This window comes from Haliaeetus leucocephalus, unplaced genomic scaffold (assembly GCF_000737465.1).
Source record: "Haliaeetus leucocephalus isolate CR32 unplaced genomic scaffold, Haliaeetus_leucocephalus-4.0 Scaffold0, whole genome shotgun sequence".
In the NCBI taxonomy this organism is placed as follows: Eukaryota; Metazoa; Chordata; class Aves; order Accipitriformes; family Accipitridae; genus Haliaeetus; species Haliaeetus leucocephalus.
Window position 1 is genome coordinate 24,661,447 of NW_010972436.1, and position 18,298 is coordinate 24,679,744.

Sequence of the window (18,298 nt, forward strand, 5' to 3'; positions counted from 1 at the left end):
ATGCTGGGATTAATAAAATAGATGTTCCTTCTCCATATAATGGTCTAAAAGACAGGTTGCAATTAGGACAGTACAAGTCTCATCATGGAACTACCCTGAGCCAGCTTATGCACTAACCAATGCCACTACCTTAACAAATGCAGATCAGAGCATTTTGTAACGTATGACCCAGAGGCTTCTCATGAGAGAAGGTTAAAGAGTCTTACTCTCAGAACTGCAAGTTGCAATAAGCCCTCTGGACAGGAGGAGAAGGAACAGTTCATTCACAATGACTATGTGCAGACAGTGTCAGGAAAAAAGTCATGCAGCTGGAAAGGTAAAGCCTGAAATCCATCTCAACATGCTGAGCCTTCCCTTGACAGTTACCAGCCAACATGAAAAATGTGGTATTGCTTCCAGAGATAAACAGCCATGCTCCACATCTGCAGGCCACAGCTGCCGCGCTGTTCTTTCAGGCACAAAGCTCATATCCAAGAGTACCTGGATGCTTCAAGGAATAACTCAAAAGAAACTTGTCTGAAAGATCACAGTGTGCTAGACACTGTACAGGCAAGTATGGAAACACTGGCCCTGCCCCACAGCTAACAACTGACCCAGATAAATGGCAAACGGAGGTAAACTAAGGAAAAACATAGAAAGGAAACAGGACAAACATTAAAAAACATTTACCTAATTAAGGCACGAATAGGATGACTCTGGGTATGTGCTGAAATATATTAGTTCTAACTTATTTTTCCTTGTGTAATCAGAGATGATGTGAGTAACCAGTGAAATGTGACCACACAGCATGCCACTGCGTGGATTTATTGAGTAATGGAAGGTGACTGATTTAAGAACCCATATAGCACAATTGCTTTAATTTGAATTCCAGGTTTTAAATGCAGAGAGGAAAGAAGTTCAGTGAGTCTTTATATCCAGAAGGTAATGTTGAGCCAGCAAGTCACCATATTCAATGAATTGAACAGATATTTCTGGCTCTGTTTATAATAAATATTTGTCTGCTTCCAAGTGCAGTCCTAGCAAGAGACTCGTATAATACACATTTGTACACATTAAATTCAACCTATTTTTTCTGTAAAGTGGAGACAAGCAAAAAAATACAAACTTTTCATTTATGTAGGTGCTTTTATGCAGGTTAATACTTAAGCATTTTAGCAAATTAAGTCAATCTGCAAGGCATACTTTTACTTTAAGGCTGACAGCAATAAAATGCAGATACAGACAAATCATAGAATCACAGAATGGTTTGGGTTGGAAAGAACGTTTAACGATCATCTACTCCACCCCCACTGCAACGGGCAAGAATAAAAAGTGACACTTAGCTAACATAAGTTATCCTATCCTATCCTACAACTTGGTTAAAATCGCAAAGGAATTACAAACAGGTGGGATTTATACCCTGTGTTTGAAATATGGCCAAAACCACAGGATAAACACTACTCCTCAATAACACCACCATATTCGTGCCAAACACTGGCAGTCTGGATACCTTTTCAAGTAGTCTTAAGATGTGTATCAAACACAAGAGGCGCACAGTCGTTCATATCCTTTTATCTTTGGGTTGAAGAAAATGACTCAAAAGCTGTGCGGAGGAAAGCCACCCAGGGCAGGATTCAAGTACCTAGGCAGACATGTAGCGAGGTCTAAGATGCCATGGTGCCCTTCCATGGTCTCCCAAAGTTCTGTGTTGTATCTACACAGGGTGCCTCCAAAACAGCAATATACATCTACATTTAGGTAACTGAATTGAGACCTACTGCTCGAACACCCATCCTAAAGGTTTCTTGAATGGGAGACCTAGAAGTAAAGGCCAAGCACAGCCCAAATTAGACTGACCAGAACACAGACAGCAGTATAAGGAAATATGCCAAAGCTCCAAGAAAAAAAAAAAAAAAAAAAAAAAACTGGCTTTAAAAGGAGCTTGTAAACATATGCAGAAAAAGGCAGATTGACACACAAGAAGAATGAAACAAGTTAGTACTGTTCAAAACACAGTAAACACTGTTAAGTCATAGTACGCTGAGCTTAGAGACAAGATAGAACAAGTTCTAAGTAATCTCTGAAATAGAGTTAGGGTCTTTTACAATATTGCCACTTAAAATTTGACTGTATTTTAACCTACAAAAGGAATTTAGAAGTTTTCAGTTCATAAAGCATCAAGAATTTCAGTAGTAGCCACCTGGTACCAATAGATCCTCTTTGACCTTGTAATACGAAGCTGGATATAGTAAGCTCTTTAAAAAGTCACAACAGTTGTTGCCACAAAGTATGGAATTACTATATCAATAGTTGCCTTTAAAATCCCAAGCATTTGAAAGGAAGAAAAATCTTGCATTTAACATTTAAGTGTCTATACAGAACACCAGTAGAAGGAAGACCGATGAAAGAGAAATGAGAAAAGTTAAAGTTGTAAAGTGATAAATGCTTCAAACCAATACTGCTTTTTCTCCCTTTCATACTGAAAAGCTTCCTCTAAAAATCCTTCACTGCCTCACTAATTCAATTACAGAATGATTAAAACACAGTCCGCTTCAAGCTACCTGCTGTAGTGAAAAGAGAACAGGTAAGCCATTACAGTCAAAATCCACACTGCTGACTACCAGGGGAAGACAATCTGGAAATTTATTGTAATCTTTTAGCTGATCATTATGCATTACTCCTCTCTGTTTCTGGGGGTTAGTCTGGGTTTGGGGTTTTTGCGTATGTGTTGGGAGAGAGGAAAGTATTGGTTTTTGGAGCGTTTTTCAAGTGCTAGACTCCTTGCGACTTCAGGGATGCCTTAACATTTTCTACTAGACTAATCGATTTTAGTGTAACTGAGGGGACAGAACCAGGCCCTGTGTGTTTCAGGTTTCAGCCATAAGCACAGGCCCTATTGATTTCAACTCCATCCTGGAGAGGGCAGTAGGACAAAACCTCTCCTGACACTTCCAGAAGAAAGCATCTCAAACAGTCAGCACCCTTAAAAACAAAGAGAATATCCTAGCTCAAGTGAATTAGTATGCTGAACTGGAAGCAGACCATCTGAATTCATGTTCCCAATTATGCTCAACATCCCTGAATGAGACCAGCTGTGCCCTAGCATGACGACAGAAGAGAGATCAATACAATTTCTTCAACCTTCAGTCTGCTTTCTCTGGTTTGGCTACAAACTCGAGGGCAGGGATTATAACTTACTGTGTATCATACTTAAAAAACAAGGCCACATGCTTCCCAGGGATATTTAGATATACCACAGTTAGAAAACAAAACAGAGACAGTAGAGCTACCAGAGTTTGAGGACCCACCCTGAGCTGTGAAATTGCTGCTCTGCCTTCCTCACTTTCTTCATCTAGTTCATCATCACTCCATTCCCAGCCACCATCTTCAGTCTTATGAAGACGTCCGCTGGAACCTGGAACTCTCCGGACCTGCTCAGCACAAAGACAGAGAACTAGTATGTCAAGCAGACAGTTTCTACAGTTTATCTTTTTTAGGAGAAACAGCACAAGAGCATCTTCAGGTTGCATCACCTACCAGGGTGCTTGAGTATTTTATTGAAAAGTCTAGCTCTGTATCCAGAAAATGCCATACTACAGTAATTATCATTAAAAATATGAACACAAGCATAAAAAACCTAGTACAACTAACAGGAAGAGCCCATGAGGTTTTCAGTACCTTTTTGGATCTTTCGGTGATTGTTGGTGCTCTCTGCAACATCTTCTCTTGTAAAAACTCTTTATTCTGCAAAAGAAGAAATACCAAACATTTGCATTGCTGAAAATGCCCTTTGATTCCTTCAGTGCCTCTGATAAAGAAACTGTTAAGCTATTTCTAGCAGATAGTGTTTTACATGTTTCATCCCCATTCTCCGAAAGATATTAACCGCTTTCTTCCTTTGCACTACAGTATATGATGTTTCATCCTAAATACCTTTTCAGTTAGTGGTGGCACTTTCCCTATGCAAGGGGATATGGAATTAACAATCAAAGAGTTGTATACTGTTCTGTCTGATTTACTGGGGAACATACTTATTACAGTGCAGCATCTGACACCCTGCTGAGACATTTGGCATTCTTCCATTCGCAGATACTACACCACCTGGATCCAGCCCCTTTGCTTTATCTTACCCCTAAATTTATGCCTGTCCAACTGTCAGAGGCAGACCTCAAATGTCAGGCAGGCCACTATGCAGGAGTAACAAGACCGAGGAATTGGGGCAACAGGATTTAAAGGGACTGAAAAAACATACAGCACGTATGATGTTTAGAGAGAAAGTAAATGCAGTGATCACAACAGATTAAATACCGGGAAACTGCTATGATGCATTACAGTATTAAATTTCCTCTTCAGCAAGCTACTCTGGACGGGCTAACATGCGTGCTCCTGAGCATACAATTTTCCAACCACTTGACTGCAGAGCCAAACTGCTGGCTGCAGGGGAAGCAGCCCAGGCAAGCACCCTGGCATAAGCACTGGGATCTGGCTGGGTATTTCACACCACACAAGTGAGGTTGGACAGCCCTGCCGTCTCTGCCCATGAAGTGCTCCCAGAACTTCCCTGTGATGGTTTCTTGCATGCAGGATGGAGAGCCTCAAGACACACACTGTCCCTTCCTGCTTAGTGGCTCTCAGCATTATCAAAACATACTTTTACATAATACAGACTGTATTTAAATATAAGGTTCAATATAGACATATAGAAGTTGGACTCTTCTGTCCTCAAGTTACAGCTGTCAGTTTGGCAGTGGCTGATGCAGGAAAAGTAATTTAACACTGAGTGTTAACTGGCACACATTTTCACTTCGGGTGTCGGTTTAAGTATTGCCTCACTTACAATAATGTTAATTTTCTATCACCACATATGCTAATATGTTACTCTGCGGAAGCTTAACGAAAGCATGAAGGAGATTTTACACACAATGAAGTATAACATGAACCAGAACTCGCACAACCAAACGGAGAAAGGTCAGTAATGTGTAAACCATCTTGTCACTCTGGACACCAAGTGTGCATCCAGTATACAGATGCAGAGTATTCAGCTGCCTACAATCCCACCATGGGCAACGAAAACCTAGTTAATACTGTCAAGAGCCCAGACATCAGTTAAACTTGCCCTAAAGCAAACTCCTACATTTCATAAACTGGATCTCTCTCTAGACTTCCTCAGTTGCACTTGTTAGATTTCCGTCAACTTTAATAGGACATCCAGCGCCTGCACAAATACCTAGATGTGGCCACTTCCATTTAAGCATCTTAATCTGGGAGCTGAAAACTACTTTGATTAATTGGTGATGCTGCTGTGCTATCCCAGGTATCAGACATCTTTTTGACAGTTTAATCTGTGTTGTGCTATAAAACCCAGGTATTTTGATCACAAATATGACACAGAAAAAATAAGCAAACAGAAAACATCATCTTATTCCCATGGAAATATAAATTCTCCCTTGTATTATTTCTGTCTCCCTCAATAAGATCTTGCACATTGCATATGCACTAATCTCCAGGAAGTAATTACATAAATGCTCACTGGCAGCTCACTTCAAGACTAGAAATGGGAGTCTCCTACTATTTTGTATCACAGGATCTTCACTTTCCATAAGGCAACACAGGGTGAAATAGTTTTACGTAGCCCTCTGCACAGTGGGCCTCATTCACTGCTTTGCATACAGACCAATTATAGAATTTACTAAAATATAAGTTACATTTACTGCCACAGAGACCTTTATGGTTGGACAGGCAGCCAGAATGGCACCATTACAAGAGAAGAAAAAAAAAACCCAAAAGCCACTGAAAGACATTTAAATGCTCAAGAATTTCTAGGTAATTTCTTTTAATAGCAGCATACACAAGGAGGTACAGAAGAGGGGGTTCATTCTGTTCGTTCACAATGACCCATTCAACTCACTCAGCTATGCTGGCCCTAAGTGAAACAGCCCACACTCATGCCAATAAAGCTGTCACCATACTTATCGTACTTCTGAAAAGTCCTCTCCAGAGCCTCTGCACAGATCAGTTTAGGAAGCGTTTTCTTACCTTTGCTTTCGTGAAAAATTTGTGTCTTAAGAGTTCTGCTGCTGTCGGTCTGTCAATAAAAACAGATGTAGAAAAGACAATTAAAAATGCTCCCTTTCAACACAACCATCTTCCAGGTTGCTGCAGCTTGTTGTAACATTTCATAAGGGCATCGGCTTCTCCTGCACAATTCCCCTAAAAATCAGTCAATGTATTCCAAGTAAATTTTACATCACCAGCCTTTTAAATACTCAGTGTATTCTGATCAAAGCCTATTCTGTTCAAAAGCAGTGAATAACTTGGGGGTGGGGGGGAGAAGTTGCTCTCATTTTGATGCTGAACTTGAGCCTCTCAGAGCCAGTTTGATAGGATCACAGAAACAATTTGCTCAAAATTGAAATGAAGGATCATCACCTACCGCAGGAATGCAGTACTCGCCATGTGCAAGTAAACAAAGTTATTTCAGAGATACTTTATTCTATGTGTGCAATTAGTTCTATTAAACACAAGTGAGACAATCAACCTTTCTCTAATAGAAAAGTAACAAATACAAACTATTCTCCCCTTTAAGTTAGGCTTTAGGATAAATGCTGGAAAGTAAAAGACATTCCTTGGTCATTTTAGAAGGAGCTTTCTAAAGACTCAGGCCTACATGAGAAAGTACCAGCTTACAGCATTTCCACACTGCAAACTGTGCTTAAATAGTAACAGAGTTTAATTAGTGACTTGCAAAGGCCATTCATAACAGGGTTTATTTCACCTCAGACTACTCTAACAAAAATCATCCACCTGCAAGGCAGCCCCCAAAATAATTAAAAAGCAATTGCACTAAATTCTCCTCTTTGAGAACCTGTACAATATGCATAAGCATTATCTGATTCTGCTAGTTGCTCCTTATGGGCCAACCTCCTGCTCCCATAGTCAGGATGATGACAGTGGCTGTTAGTGGTGCTTGAGAAGAGAGAAGGGGTATGTCACAATTCAAAGTGATTATGTTTAATTCTGATCAGCACACATACTAACCTGCAGGGATAGGATATGCTTTAGAAAGGAGAAAAAACATCATGCTGGGAAAAAAAAAAAAACTGCTATCAGCATTTATCAAGCACTCCACTGGATTCATTAAGCATTTCAAGCGTAAAGCTTGTTAGAAGAGAGAGATCCCATCTCACAATGCATGAGAAGCCTTTGTTCCTGGATCTGTCACAAGAGGGAACTGAAAAATGTCTTCATTATTATTATTTTATTAAGGGACTTTTTCCTTTCCAGAATTAGTTTGCTTACTGAGTAAAAAAGAAAACTAAGAGGTATAAAAACTGATCTGTGGGAATGCTTGTTTCTTTACCTTTGCATTTTAAGGAACACTATTTTTAATGCAGGATGAATACTCCTTTAAACAGCTTCACAGACTGGCAAATGCTATGACTGTCCTCCACAGAAATACGTCCGAGCCATCCTATGTGACAGGCTGCGGATTTTAAAAAGTGCCATAGACAGCCAGACCCTCGTGCAACTTGGAACAGTGCCATAACATAATGATACAATGCTGTCCTGGGAACGACAACATATGCAGCACCCCCTTGGTAGTATTTCTAACATCACTGAGCAGTCAAGCTACCATTACAAGGAAGACTGAAAATGTCATCAGGTCACTTAAGCAATCTGTATTGATGAAAACATGGTGGTAAAATTCACCAGTGTTTTTCCTGATTTCCCCCCCAAACCAAATATTACTTATAATCAAGCAAGTCAAAACTACACTGAAAGCCTTCTTTGCACTGGCAAATTTTAAAAAGTTTATTTATGAAGCTTCGCAAGTAAACACATATTGCCCAGCAGGTAATTTTGGATTTATAAACACAGAGCAGTTTTGACTGGGAACAAAACATGAACTGCAGTCACCTGCTGGAGGTGGCAAGGGGGAGAATAGCACTACACACACAGTGGACTGGGATGCACTCATTAACCCAAATGGAAGATGTGTGCCCCAGCCAGGCACAACGCCAGACATTTATCCTTAAAAATAAGGACAGCCAAGAGAATTTGCTGCCACACAGCAAGATTGCTGTGTTCATTGTCACTGAAAGGCTGGATGGGCAGAAAGCGTACCGGCTTAAAAAAATATGGAATACAATGAGGTTTGTGGTTTTGTTTTAGTTTTTTTTTTAATTTATTTATTTTGGTGTTACCTGTTCTTACCTTTTTTCAGGGTCTTTTTGTAGGCACGATGAAATCATCTTCCTAAATGATTTCCCATACTTCTTCAGCATCTCCTTATCTTGCACACCAGTTTCCAAAGATGGAGGATCATTTTGTAGTGTCAGCATTAAAACCTGAAAGAATTATGTCTATTGGCAATGAGATTTTTTCTTGACCTTTGTCAGAGGCAGATCTTGGGAACACTGTATTTTAGACAAGCATTTTCCTCAAGCATCTGAGTCAACACGAACTGTGATAAAGGTGTAGGCATAGCAGAACTTCTACCAGCCTTCCTCATTTGAGACAAGGAGTTGTGCAAGGCATTGGATTCAAAGGCTCTGTTTAGATCACCCTGCAGGTATTTCTTAGCTAAAAATGAAATTAATGTACAAGCAGAAGGGCAACACACAAAAAAAATATGAGGGTTCACTTCCATGTACCAATGCAACAGCAGGTGAAGACATTTCTCACACAAACACCCATCAAGCCAAACTGATTATTTCTTTCACATCACTCAGATATTCTGAAGGAAAGGAAGAAAATTACTCATTTCCATTTTCACTTGTCACCTACATACAGATGAATATCTATTTTTAGAAAAGGAAGCAGCACATAGCACATTTAAATAGCTTTCCACAGCTATATCGCTTAGGGCAGCAAGAGCCCATCAATCTAGCTGAAATTATACAGTCCATGACAGAATTCCCTGCTTTTTTTCCCCCCCCCTCTCCTTGGAGGTTCACTTAATGCATGGGTCATTTTGCTGCGTAACAAAACTAATTTGCAATGAAGTACAGTTACATTCAATAAATAAAACACAGAAGTCCTCTTGCAAGCTGCACGACTGGAACCCATACCTAATAGAATTGGAGACTCAGAATTATATCTACCATATGACAACACACGATACTAAATAGGCGATCTTTGTATTCAAAGCTACAACCCATACGTTCAAAACACAATAAACAGAAGTACAGCTTGCAGAAGCTACTGAAAAATGCTACCAATAGTCACAGCACAGAAGGAAGTATCAATGGAAACAGCAACAGCTAAACCAGCAACACATTTCCCTGAACTCCTCGCTGTTCTGCCACAACCACTGATACAGTACGAACTTTAACGGCATTTCTAAACCACTCAGTTATTCAACAGTCCCTGCACAGAGATGACACAAATCTTAAAATTAATTCTGTTCTACAGGAGTTAAACTAGTGCAAAGTCCTGGCATTTAAAGCAACACATGGATGAGCCCGTTCTAATGAGTTAGGAGCTACTGGATTCCCAAGTGCTACTGTAATTGCAGGGTAGGAGGGGATGGACCCAGGTCCTAGAGAGGTGACACCCAACTTGCATAGCACTCCAGCAGTTAAAAGACTCAGAAAAGGAAAGCTTGCCCCATGGAATGCCTAAAATTGAGGGACTTGGCACCCATAGGCCTCATATCCCAGGTAATTAGTCTAACCATAAGCTATGGGATTACTGAAAGGGCTCTCCACCCCCTCCTGTTTGATCTGAGGGAGCATGCATCCCAGGAGTAGAGGCAAAGTGGCCTTCAAGAGGGTGGGCCAAAGACGCTCAAAGTTTTGTGACTGAGACAGGACCCCATCAGATCTCACAAAGGGGCTAAAGAAGAAGATCTTAAAGCTCAGCAGAAAGGCAAGATGCATCAGACCTTAACTGATGGGGTCAACTCAGTTAACTTTAAGATGTAGACTCCCTGAAACAGCAGCATGCTAGAAGTAGCTCCTGGTTCAAAAGTCAGGAAATAGGGAAAGTTAGCCAAGCTATAAGGCGATCTGAAGTTCAAAATACTTAAACAAGATTTTTGAAGTTTTGTCAGTCAGTGTTTAAATAAGAACATCTCCTCCACCTGAACTTCAGTAAAACATTTATGTTGCCAATACCACACCATTTCATACTGATGCAGTACTTTCCACTGGTTCAGTAATTGACAGGACTGTTGGCACTAAACGAAGACAGACATTCTTTTGGATAACTGGTAACGGGATTTCTAGGAGGTATCAAGAAGGATTATCAGTGCAGGAGAAGGAATGGCTCACCATCCCAGTGTCACTGGATGCCAGATAACATACTCTGAATCATTGCTTATAGCCTTAAAACATCTGCTGCCTTCAGAGGCTCCACTATTAAAACACACAGCACTTTCCTCAAGAATGGGGACCCTGGCAAGACTCAGGATCTAAATAAGAACGGTGCAGTTTCAGATAATGCTGATTAAGTTGCATATTTTTAAAAGGTGACTTCAGATAAATCCAAGAACATTGTGATCCACAAGTGCAATTTGAGAGGACAAACTCTTCAACTAAGCATGCTGGCCAAATTCTTGGAAACACCCAGAGAACACGCTGATCCTTTATCTTGCACAAGTATCTGGAGACCTGCTCACCTTCATGGGCGGGTATTTATGGTAAGGAGCTGCCCCTGTAGCCAGTTCAATAGCAGTGATCCCAAAGCTCCAGATGTCTGCCTTGAAATCGTATCCTCTGACCTGAAAAATATTAGAGGATGTTAGCATGTGCCTCTTGCTATCCTACACTACAATCCTTTTCTTTAGCCTATTACACATCCTTTTGCCCTTTCCTTCCTTGCCCCTCGAAATTGGAAAGAGCAGCACTATAGCGTTAAAGAGATGGAAAGAACATTTTCTCCCTCCTCTCCACCCAGCTCCTTATACCTTCGAGAAGGCGTTTTTGAAGTCATAGTCTGATGAAAATTATGATTCTGGACTGTGCAACTAGGACTGCTCTGCCATAAACCTCTCCATGTGTAGAGCATAAAGGGGCACTGGGTTAACCCAGACTCTGACTTCTACACAAAGACACAGAGTCATTAAACAGTATAATGAAACTCTCATAGTTAATAGATGGACTGTTATCCCCTTGGGACATATGCCTCACTACACTTTTAGTCAACCGCTTAATCAATCTGACTGCAAACATGCTCAAACCTGAAACTTCAGTACACACCAGCTCAGTAAAAATCCCCTCACTCCTGTCTACAGACTAGTATTTCCCTCCACTAATTAATAGTAGCTTCTGTACTTGACATTAAACACAGACTTGTTCAGGAAAATTTATAGCATTTACTTCCCCTCATGCACAGGAAAAAATATTTCATATGCCAAAACAGTTACTTCCTCATTATCATTAGGTAATATTTTGGCACTTGTTCTCTCCACTGCAGGAGAGAGACATTATGTACTAACTTCAAGAGCAGCTACAAAAATCAAAGCATTTTGGCTGCTTAGAATGGTTTGTATTTCTTCTCGCTAGACTCTGGAAAAATGAATATTGAATCAGAGCAAGGCTAATAGGGATATTGTGTTCAGCTAACCTAACAAGCTTTAGAAAGACGCTCATTGTGATAAAGCAAAAAATGTTCCCCAAACTACCTTTACGATGATCTTTAATTTTGACAAACAAAAAACCCTCTTGCACTGTTTTTCATATAATACTATAGTTGAACTGAAATTTATTACAGCAACAGGAGTTTTTATCTTGCATTAATTTCTTCAACTCTGTAGATATCATTTACATGAGCCTTAAAGGTCTGAAAGGTTTCTTGAAGTGCCTCAGTTTACGGATGCAGTGATTATGAACAGATTTCAAGTCATTTAACTGAAGAAGCACAGATATCTAGTATAATTTAAAAGAACATAGTGGAGGAAGAAATACACTGTAAGGGTGGCGGTTTTTTCCCCTCACACTATTTTTAGGTTTTCAGAATAACTTTGGGACATTACTTAGCTTTGTCTTTCAGTTAGTCTTGCAGCACATCTATATATACTGTACAACTCCCCATTCCCCACCAGGATTTTAACTGTTCAGTGGTTTGGGGTTTTTTTTTTTTAATTATATCATATAATCCTACTTGCAAATGAAAGCTGTGAAGTTCAAAACTGTCTACAGCAGTTTATCTTGACATCTGTCTAATCCATATTAGTCACAACCTTGCAGTTAGTTTATATCAACAACATTTATTTTTCTCCTCAGCTTTTTTTTTCCCATAAATCTGTCAAGTGAATGAATGTACATTAAAAGACAATGCCAGGCTATCATGTATTAACATGTTAAAGGAACTTAATGATGCTGAAGTAAACCAAATGGAATTGGGTCGATAATATCTACATAGCAAAGGCTAACCTACAGCAACCCCTTCGTCCTTTTTCCCGGGTTGGATATAGTAGCTCAGAGTGACACCTGCTGGAAGACAGCAAGATGATATAAACGGACATTGAAGGATTTCACATCAGCATCCAAAATACCTCCGTACCATCTAATATTTGCAACAAGTTAGATGTGCACAGCCCTCATGGAAGTATTGGACTCCCTAGAAAATCCACCTCCTTCGGAAACACATCTGTTGCATCAAGAACCCCTGCTTTGCCACCAAAACCTGCATTTCCCTTTTTTAGCACCCTCCTTAAGATCTTTTTTTCCCCTGTTGTCCTGCAGATTGCAGCCACCCTAACTGCAATGAGCCTGGAGCAGCACCATTAGGTCCTGGCCAGCCTGCTGTGCCCTGTTCACCAGGACAGGACAAAAAGGACAGAAAAGCAAGGGACAACTCTGATCTAGTTTTGGAAACACTGAACACTATTTTTTTTATTCATTTTTAAACCAACATAACAAAAAAAAAATCCAGAAGTACGTGACAGTGAAGCAGTTCAGAAGCAGGTCTGCAAAGACAGCTCCTGACCTGGGGAGTGTGTCTTGTACTCTACGGTGTTACGACTTGTACTCTGAGGAGGTTGCAGGAGTGCTTCAACGCACCAGCCCCTCAGTGCCACCACGGGGAGCCACTGAAAAGGCCAAACATTGAAAAAGCCTTTCAGCAATAGTATATTTAAGCTACTCCAAAATTCTCTCAAACCCTGAAGAAGTTTTAGATATAGGAAAAAATGCATTAAAGTTCTACCACTGTTTTAGCTGCATTTCATTTTAGAGATACATATATTTGTTGGAGTCCTACTCAAGCTCCTCCTAAGCTTCAAAATATTTTATTGTGAACAGCAAGGAGAAAAGTAACAAGGCAGGTTTACTTGAATAAAAACAATGTCTTCCCAAAATATTCTTGTTAAAAAGATTTTTTGGAAGGAAAAAAGGAAAAACAGAAAAACCTTTATAGTCGGTTTTATTTCTGCTTGGCACACCTGTCAAAAATCAAACCCTGACTCCAGCCCTCTGTCAAACTATTTTTAAGGGGATGAGGGATAATTTTCAGAATGCTTATGGCAATGAACATCAATGCAACAGACAGCTACTGCAAATGCCCTGTCAGGACTGTGGCATAATTTTGTTTGTGGATCTTGCTCAGAAATGGGCAAAGATATTTTACATTAAACTAAGTTTCCAGGTGGCCTTCATCAGAAGTCATGCAGACAAAGCTTCTGTAGTTTAGTCTAGAAGTAGTGGAGGACAAAAAGTGACATATCTCCACCCAACGGGAAGTAGTATGACATCTTTTAACTAGCCAAAACAGCAGAGTAGGAAGGGGGAAGAGACAAGCATTCCTCAGCATTTACAATCCAGATTCTCACAAGCCAAGAGAAACTAAACACCCAAATAAAGTCAACTGCATGTTATTTTACTGTAATAACAGTAAAATAACCCCGCTCTGTCCCCACTCTGACATCTTGCAATTAGCTACCCCAAATTCTTCTATTTACAAATGCAGAAGAGCACATTACCAACCTGTATATGTGCATATTTACCACGTGTGAAACTATTTATATTCTACCTCACATTTATGCAAGAGGGAGGGGCAGGTTAATCTTCTTTATGCAACAGTTGAGCTGTCTCATCCTCACCTTAGGTAGGAGCCTGAAGAGAAGCAACAGGGCAAAAATCTACTGAACACTTAATATTCCCCAATACAAGCCTGGCTGCAATAGGCAAATCAAAGAAAATCCTGTAGTTTTAAGAAAGCCTGACAGGATGCCAAATTATCATCTTAGCTTCAAGTAAATACAGCCCTTGCTGACAACAAGGAATTCCAGGTGCAGATCAGCTAAGAGGACACTAGGAAAAACAATTCACCTGTTCCATAACTTCTGGTGCCATCCAGCAAGGTGTGCCCACAAAAGTTTTCCTGACTTTATTTCTGGTAATGTCACCACCAGTGGCCAGAAACGCGCTAACACCAAAGTCTGAAAAGAAAACAAAACCAGATTGTATTAAGAACACATCCCGAGCAAACTGAAGGGTTGTCCCCTCTTTCCCCTCGTATTCCCAGCCATCTATTAAGTACTAGACCACACAGTTACGCATGAGGAGTTTCCTAATAAATGAAGAATGATAAAACAGTTAGCTAGGAGTGCTGGTACATGAACAGTGTGTAGTCCACCATTCAATTACTGGGGACAGCAGAGCTTTCAGTGCTGGCCGGCAGAGAGGAAAATTCCACTTTCCATTACGGCCCACTGGTCACATTACAGCATGCCTGCACTCCCCCCCAGCAGACCTGCTACTGTACAAACCTGCCTCTGACAGCCAGTCCTTTATTTACATTTGTATACATGCACAACAAGTAAGAACTGAACTTCTATTAGCATCCCGTTAATATCTGCAGCAATGAAGTCTGGTACGTAAAATGTTACGAGACTTTATAACATTTAACCATCCTAACTGCATCCTGCAGACTGGAGGTATCGGCCCCTTATTCTGAATGGTTTATTATCAGAATATGCTTTGCTTGGTAATATTCCATCGCTGAGATGCTCAGTGCTTTAACGGGAACTTGGACTGGCTCCCAGTGATACAGCAGCGTTACTGAATCGAGCAGCACATGCCGCTAACCAGCCCGACCATCCCAGAGGGAGCCTTGCAGAGAGGTATTCACACCCTGCACAGCATTATCCCCACTTGAATCATCTTTCACAAGCTGAAGGACGCTCAAGGATGCCCCATGCACTTGCTGGTAATTGTCTTAAAGTAAATAATTCTTTTACATGAAAACTATGCTTTCTAAGATAACACTGATGTTTTCTGCAATTAAGAATGACACAGAAAACAGGATCTGTGAACAGCAGCAGTAGTGTGCAGGGATAGCAATGGGGTACAGTATGTTTTTTCAGAGAAGAGCATTAAAAAAGATTCAGCAACCAAGTCATTCAAGAGAGGATGACAGACTTTCCTTGGAGAAAGAAAAAGAAATAAATCAGGTGACAGGGAAACTGTAAACACAAAACTGTAGAAGTATTTCTTCCTAGTTTGCTCCAAACTACACTGCTTATGTATTGCAGAATTATAGACCTGCAATGGGTCATTCTCCGTAACTCAATTTTATCCACACACACACCCCTGCCTTTTTTTTTAAACACAGTACAAGCAATCAAAATCTTGAATGCCATTTTTGAGATTGGTGACAGGCTTGGAGGATAAGTCTCTGAAATTCAAGGGCTATTTCACATAAAACCAGAACATTATTGACCACAATAGGTTTGAAAATTTTTGAAACTCAGCTGACATAGTTAACTGTAAATGCAAAGTCTTACTTGGAGGAGCCATGGAGTTACTCCATGGCTTAAGGGTGTTATCCTAACTGAGGAATCAACTGCAACAAAAGATCCCTCGTTACAATTTTCAGGCAATGGCATCCAAGTGAGGACAGTCCCAAGCTTCCTTCTGTATCATGCCAGCAGTGCAATGAGCCCCTTCTCACCAGTCTTTCCATATTTGAGAAACACCACTGAAATTATCACTCAGAAGAATAAGATGCTGAAAGCTTCAAGCTCACTTAGGTTAGAGGCTTCCAAGTACAGGAACTTAACGCTCACTAAAATACAAGACATGGATTAGTGAAAGCTGACATTAAAGAAAGTTGCATAGAAATCACAGGGCTAAAACAAGCACTAGCAAATGCCTATCATTAAGGTTCAGCTTCTCCCCGATGCGCTGTCCTGTTCTCCTCCCTGTTCCCAGAGGCATCTTGTCTTCCTGCTAGCCTTGAAGTTTTAGCACGTTTAGATGGATCACTATCCCCATCAGCACTGCAATCTGTATTTTTCTGGAAATCCACTTTTTGCAACAGTGATTTTGCTTTGAGATCTTCCATGTGTGTATCCACCATTCTTGCTTTTCTCAGAAAACTGTATGAGCTTCCTAAAAAGTTCAGAGTAAAATTACTTGCATTTTACCACTCATTACAGGAAGTCTCACAAGATCTATTGTTCTAGAGACAAAAGCATTTAGAAGTTCTTTTAAATAAGATAATACTAATAGAAACTTGTCCAAGTGCCATCAGCATATTGTTGTGATGTGCTGTATTTGAACTTGTGTATATTATCTTACCTCAAGTTTCCATGCAGTCATTTTGAGGGTAAAGGAAATGCCATTCAAAGCAAAAGCATTCCAGCAGTAAAAACACAAGTCCTTTACACAGCGCACACAGCATTCACCACATTTCACATCAAACGTGGGTTTATAAATTCCAGTTGGAAACTGTGCCCCTACATCTGCTATCTGAGGTCAGCAGAAAGCTTAAACAGAATTAAATTGTATTCAGTTACATGGTTGTTTTATTAAATGTTTTCCCTATTTCCCTCATTTACAGTGGGCTAAAATAGGCACAACCAGCCTGTGCAAGGAATGGCTTTGAAACCGTCTTCTCAAATGTCATCTTACTAACTTTATCCAAGTCCCAGCTATTAAGATAAGAATGTGCGTGCTCTCAAGAAATATCTGTAAAGCAATAAAATAAAATCCTAACCACAAGTTAGGGTTCAATTCTTACTTCTGAGCAGTTGGTACAACCTGTGTCTCATTCTCTCTGCCACTGTTAACTACCCTCAAAAAGGCTAAAATGGCACTAGGTTACTGCAAATTAATTTAAATCTAGAAAATAGGAAAAGTAACAAAATTCAAGAGGTATGATAGCTCAGAAGTGTTTACATTTGTACTCTTCTTTGGCAGCTTGTACTTTATATTGGCTCACTATGGTGATAACTGGAAAGGACTGAATCACCAGAAACAGGGAGGAAATGGAAATGTTTGGACCTGGCTTGCAATACCAGTAACCACTACTGCTGGGAATCCAATGACTGTCACATTCTAAAGGAGCCCCAAAATTGAAGACTTCCAGCAGTCTGCTAGCAAATAATAGTCTGCAGGATGTCTTGATACAAGTCGTAGGATCATTTTTTTTAGTTAACTTTTCTGAAGCAATGTACAAAAAGATTCATCTGCTGGACCTGTTTCAGTGATATAAAACAAAGACTTCTTTAAAAAAAATATATATATATAGATATATATATCTCCAGACTCTTGTATCACAGCAAAACCAATCCAGGATGGAAATGACAATTCTGCTGATGCAGGTTCTGCAGAAAATATGGACAACTTGTCTTTTTCAGTAGCAAGATCATGTGTTGCAAACCACATACCCTACAAAACACTCTAGCGGCAATGAAGTTGCAGGCTAGTGTTTGAAAAAGCATGGTATTAGGCAACAATTCCTGCTATTAAGGTATGCAAGTTGTCAAACTTGAAAACTATTCTAGCCACTCAGGAAATGCAAAAGCTGAAAGGAAAATTTCCTCTTACTATTCTGCGTTGCAGAAACAAAGACCCAGTCTAAACAACTCACCAGTGCAAGAACGCTTTGGCAGGACCACATAACAACAGGCACCATTGCTGCTATGTATGTCAGAAGATACATTTCTACAGTATCATAAGTTAGATTGTTTTATCCAAATCCAGGAAGTCAGCCATTAAAAATCATTTCTCCTTGGCCATCTCATACTGTAACATTACCTTAATCCTAAAAAGCCTAAGTACCTGCTACTTTGGGTAGCTACCTACAAGGTAGGAACAGGAGAAAGAAGACTGTGCACTAACTAGGACTGAGGACCAAAGCCTACTGACATCGGAAAGGCTCCTACAGAGTTTGGTGGGTTTGGATCAGACCCTAAGGCAGTTCCCAACTTCAGTGGGACAGAACAACAGAATAAACCAATCTTGACTTCAAACCACTCAGAGTTGTTTTTAAACTCATGTAGCCAAAATATTATCCCTCCTCAAGCAAAAATAACAGTACTTCAGAAGACAACACTAAGTGTTTTTTTCACTGGTCACCTTCCTTCTTG

The 18,298-nt window shown here is 40.1% G+C and overlaps 1 protein-coding gene across 1 annotated transcript in view; it reads right to left on the minus strand.

The window, feature by feature from the left end:
• OXSR1 (oxidative stress responsive 1) overlaps positions 1-18,298 on the minus strand; it is a 97,301-nt gene that overhangs the window by 11,277 nt on the left and 67,726 nt on the right. Inside the window, exons 8-13 of the mRNA XM_010563176.1 lie at positions 14,253-14,362; positions 10,601-10,702; positions 8,194-8,327; positions 6,016-6,064; positions 3,658-3,723; positions 3,288-3,410 (exon numbers count right to left, since the gene is read on the minus strand). Coding sequence (XP_010561478.1) covers positions 3,288-3,410; positions 3,658-3,723; positions 6,016-6,064; positions 8,194-8,327; positions 10,601-10,702; positions 14,253-14,362 — 584 coding nt within the window. The remainder of the gene's footprint in view (positions 1-3,287; positions 3,411-3,657; positions 3,724-6,015; positions 6,065-8,193; positions 8,328-10,600; positions 10,703-14,252; positions 14,363-18,298) is intronic.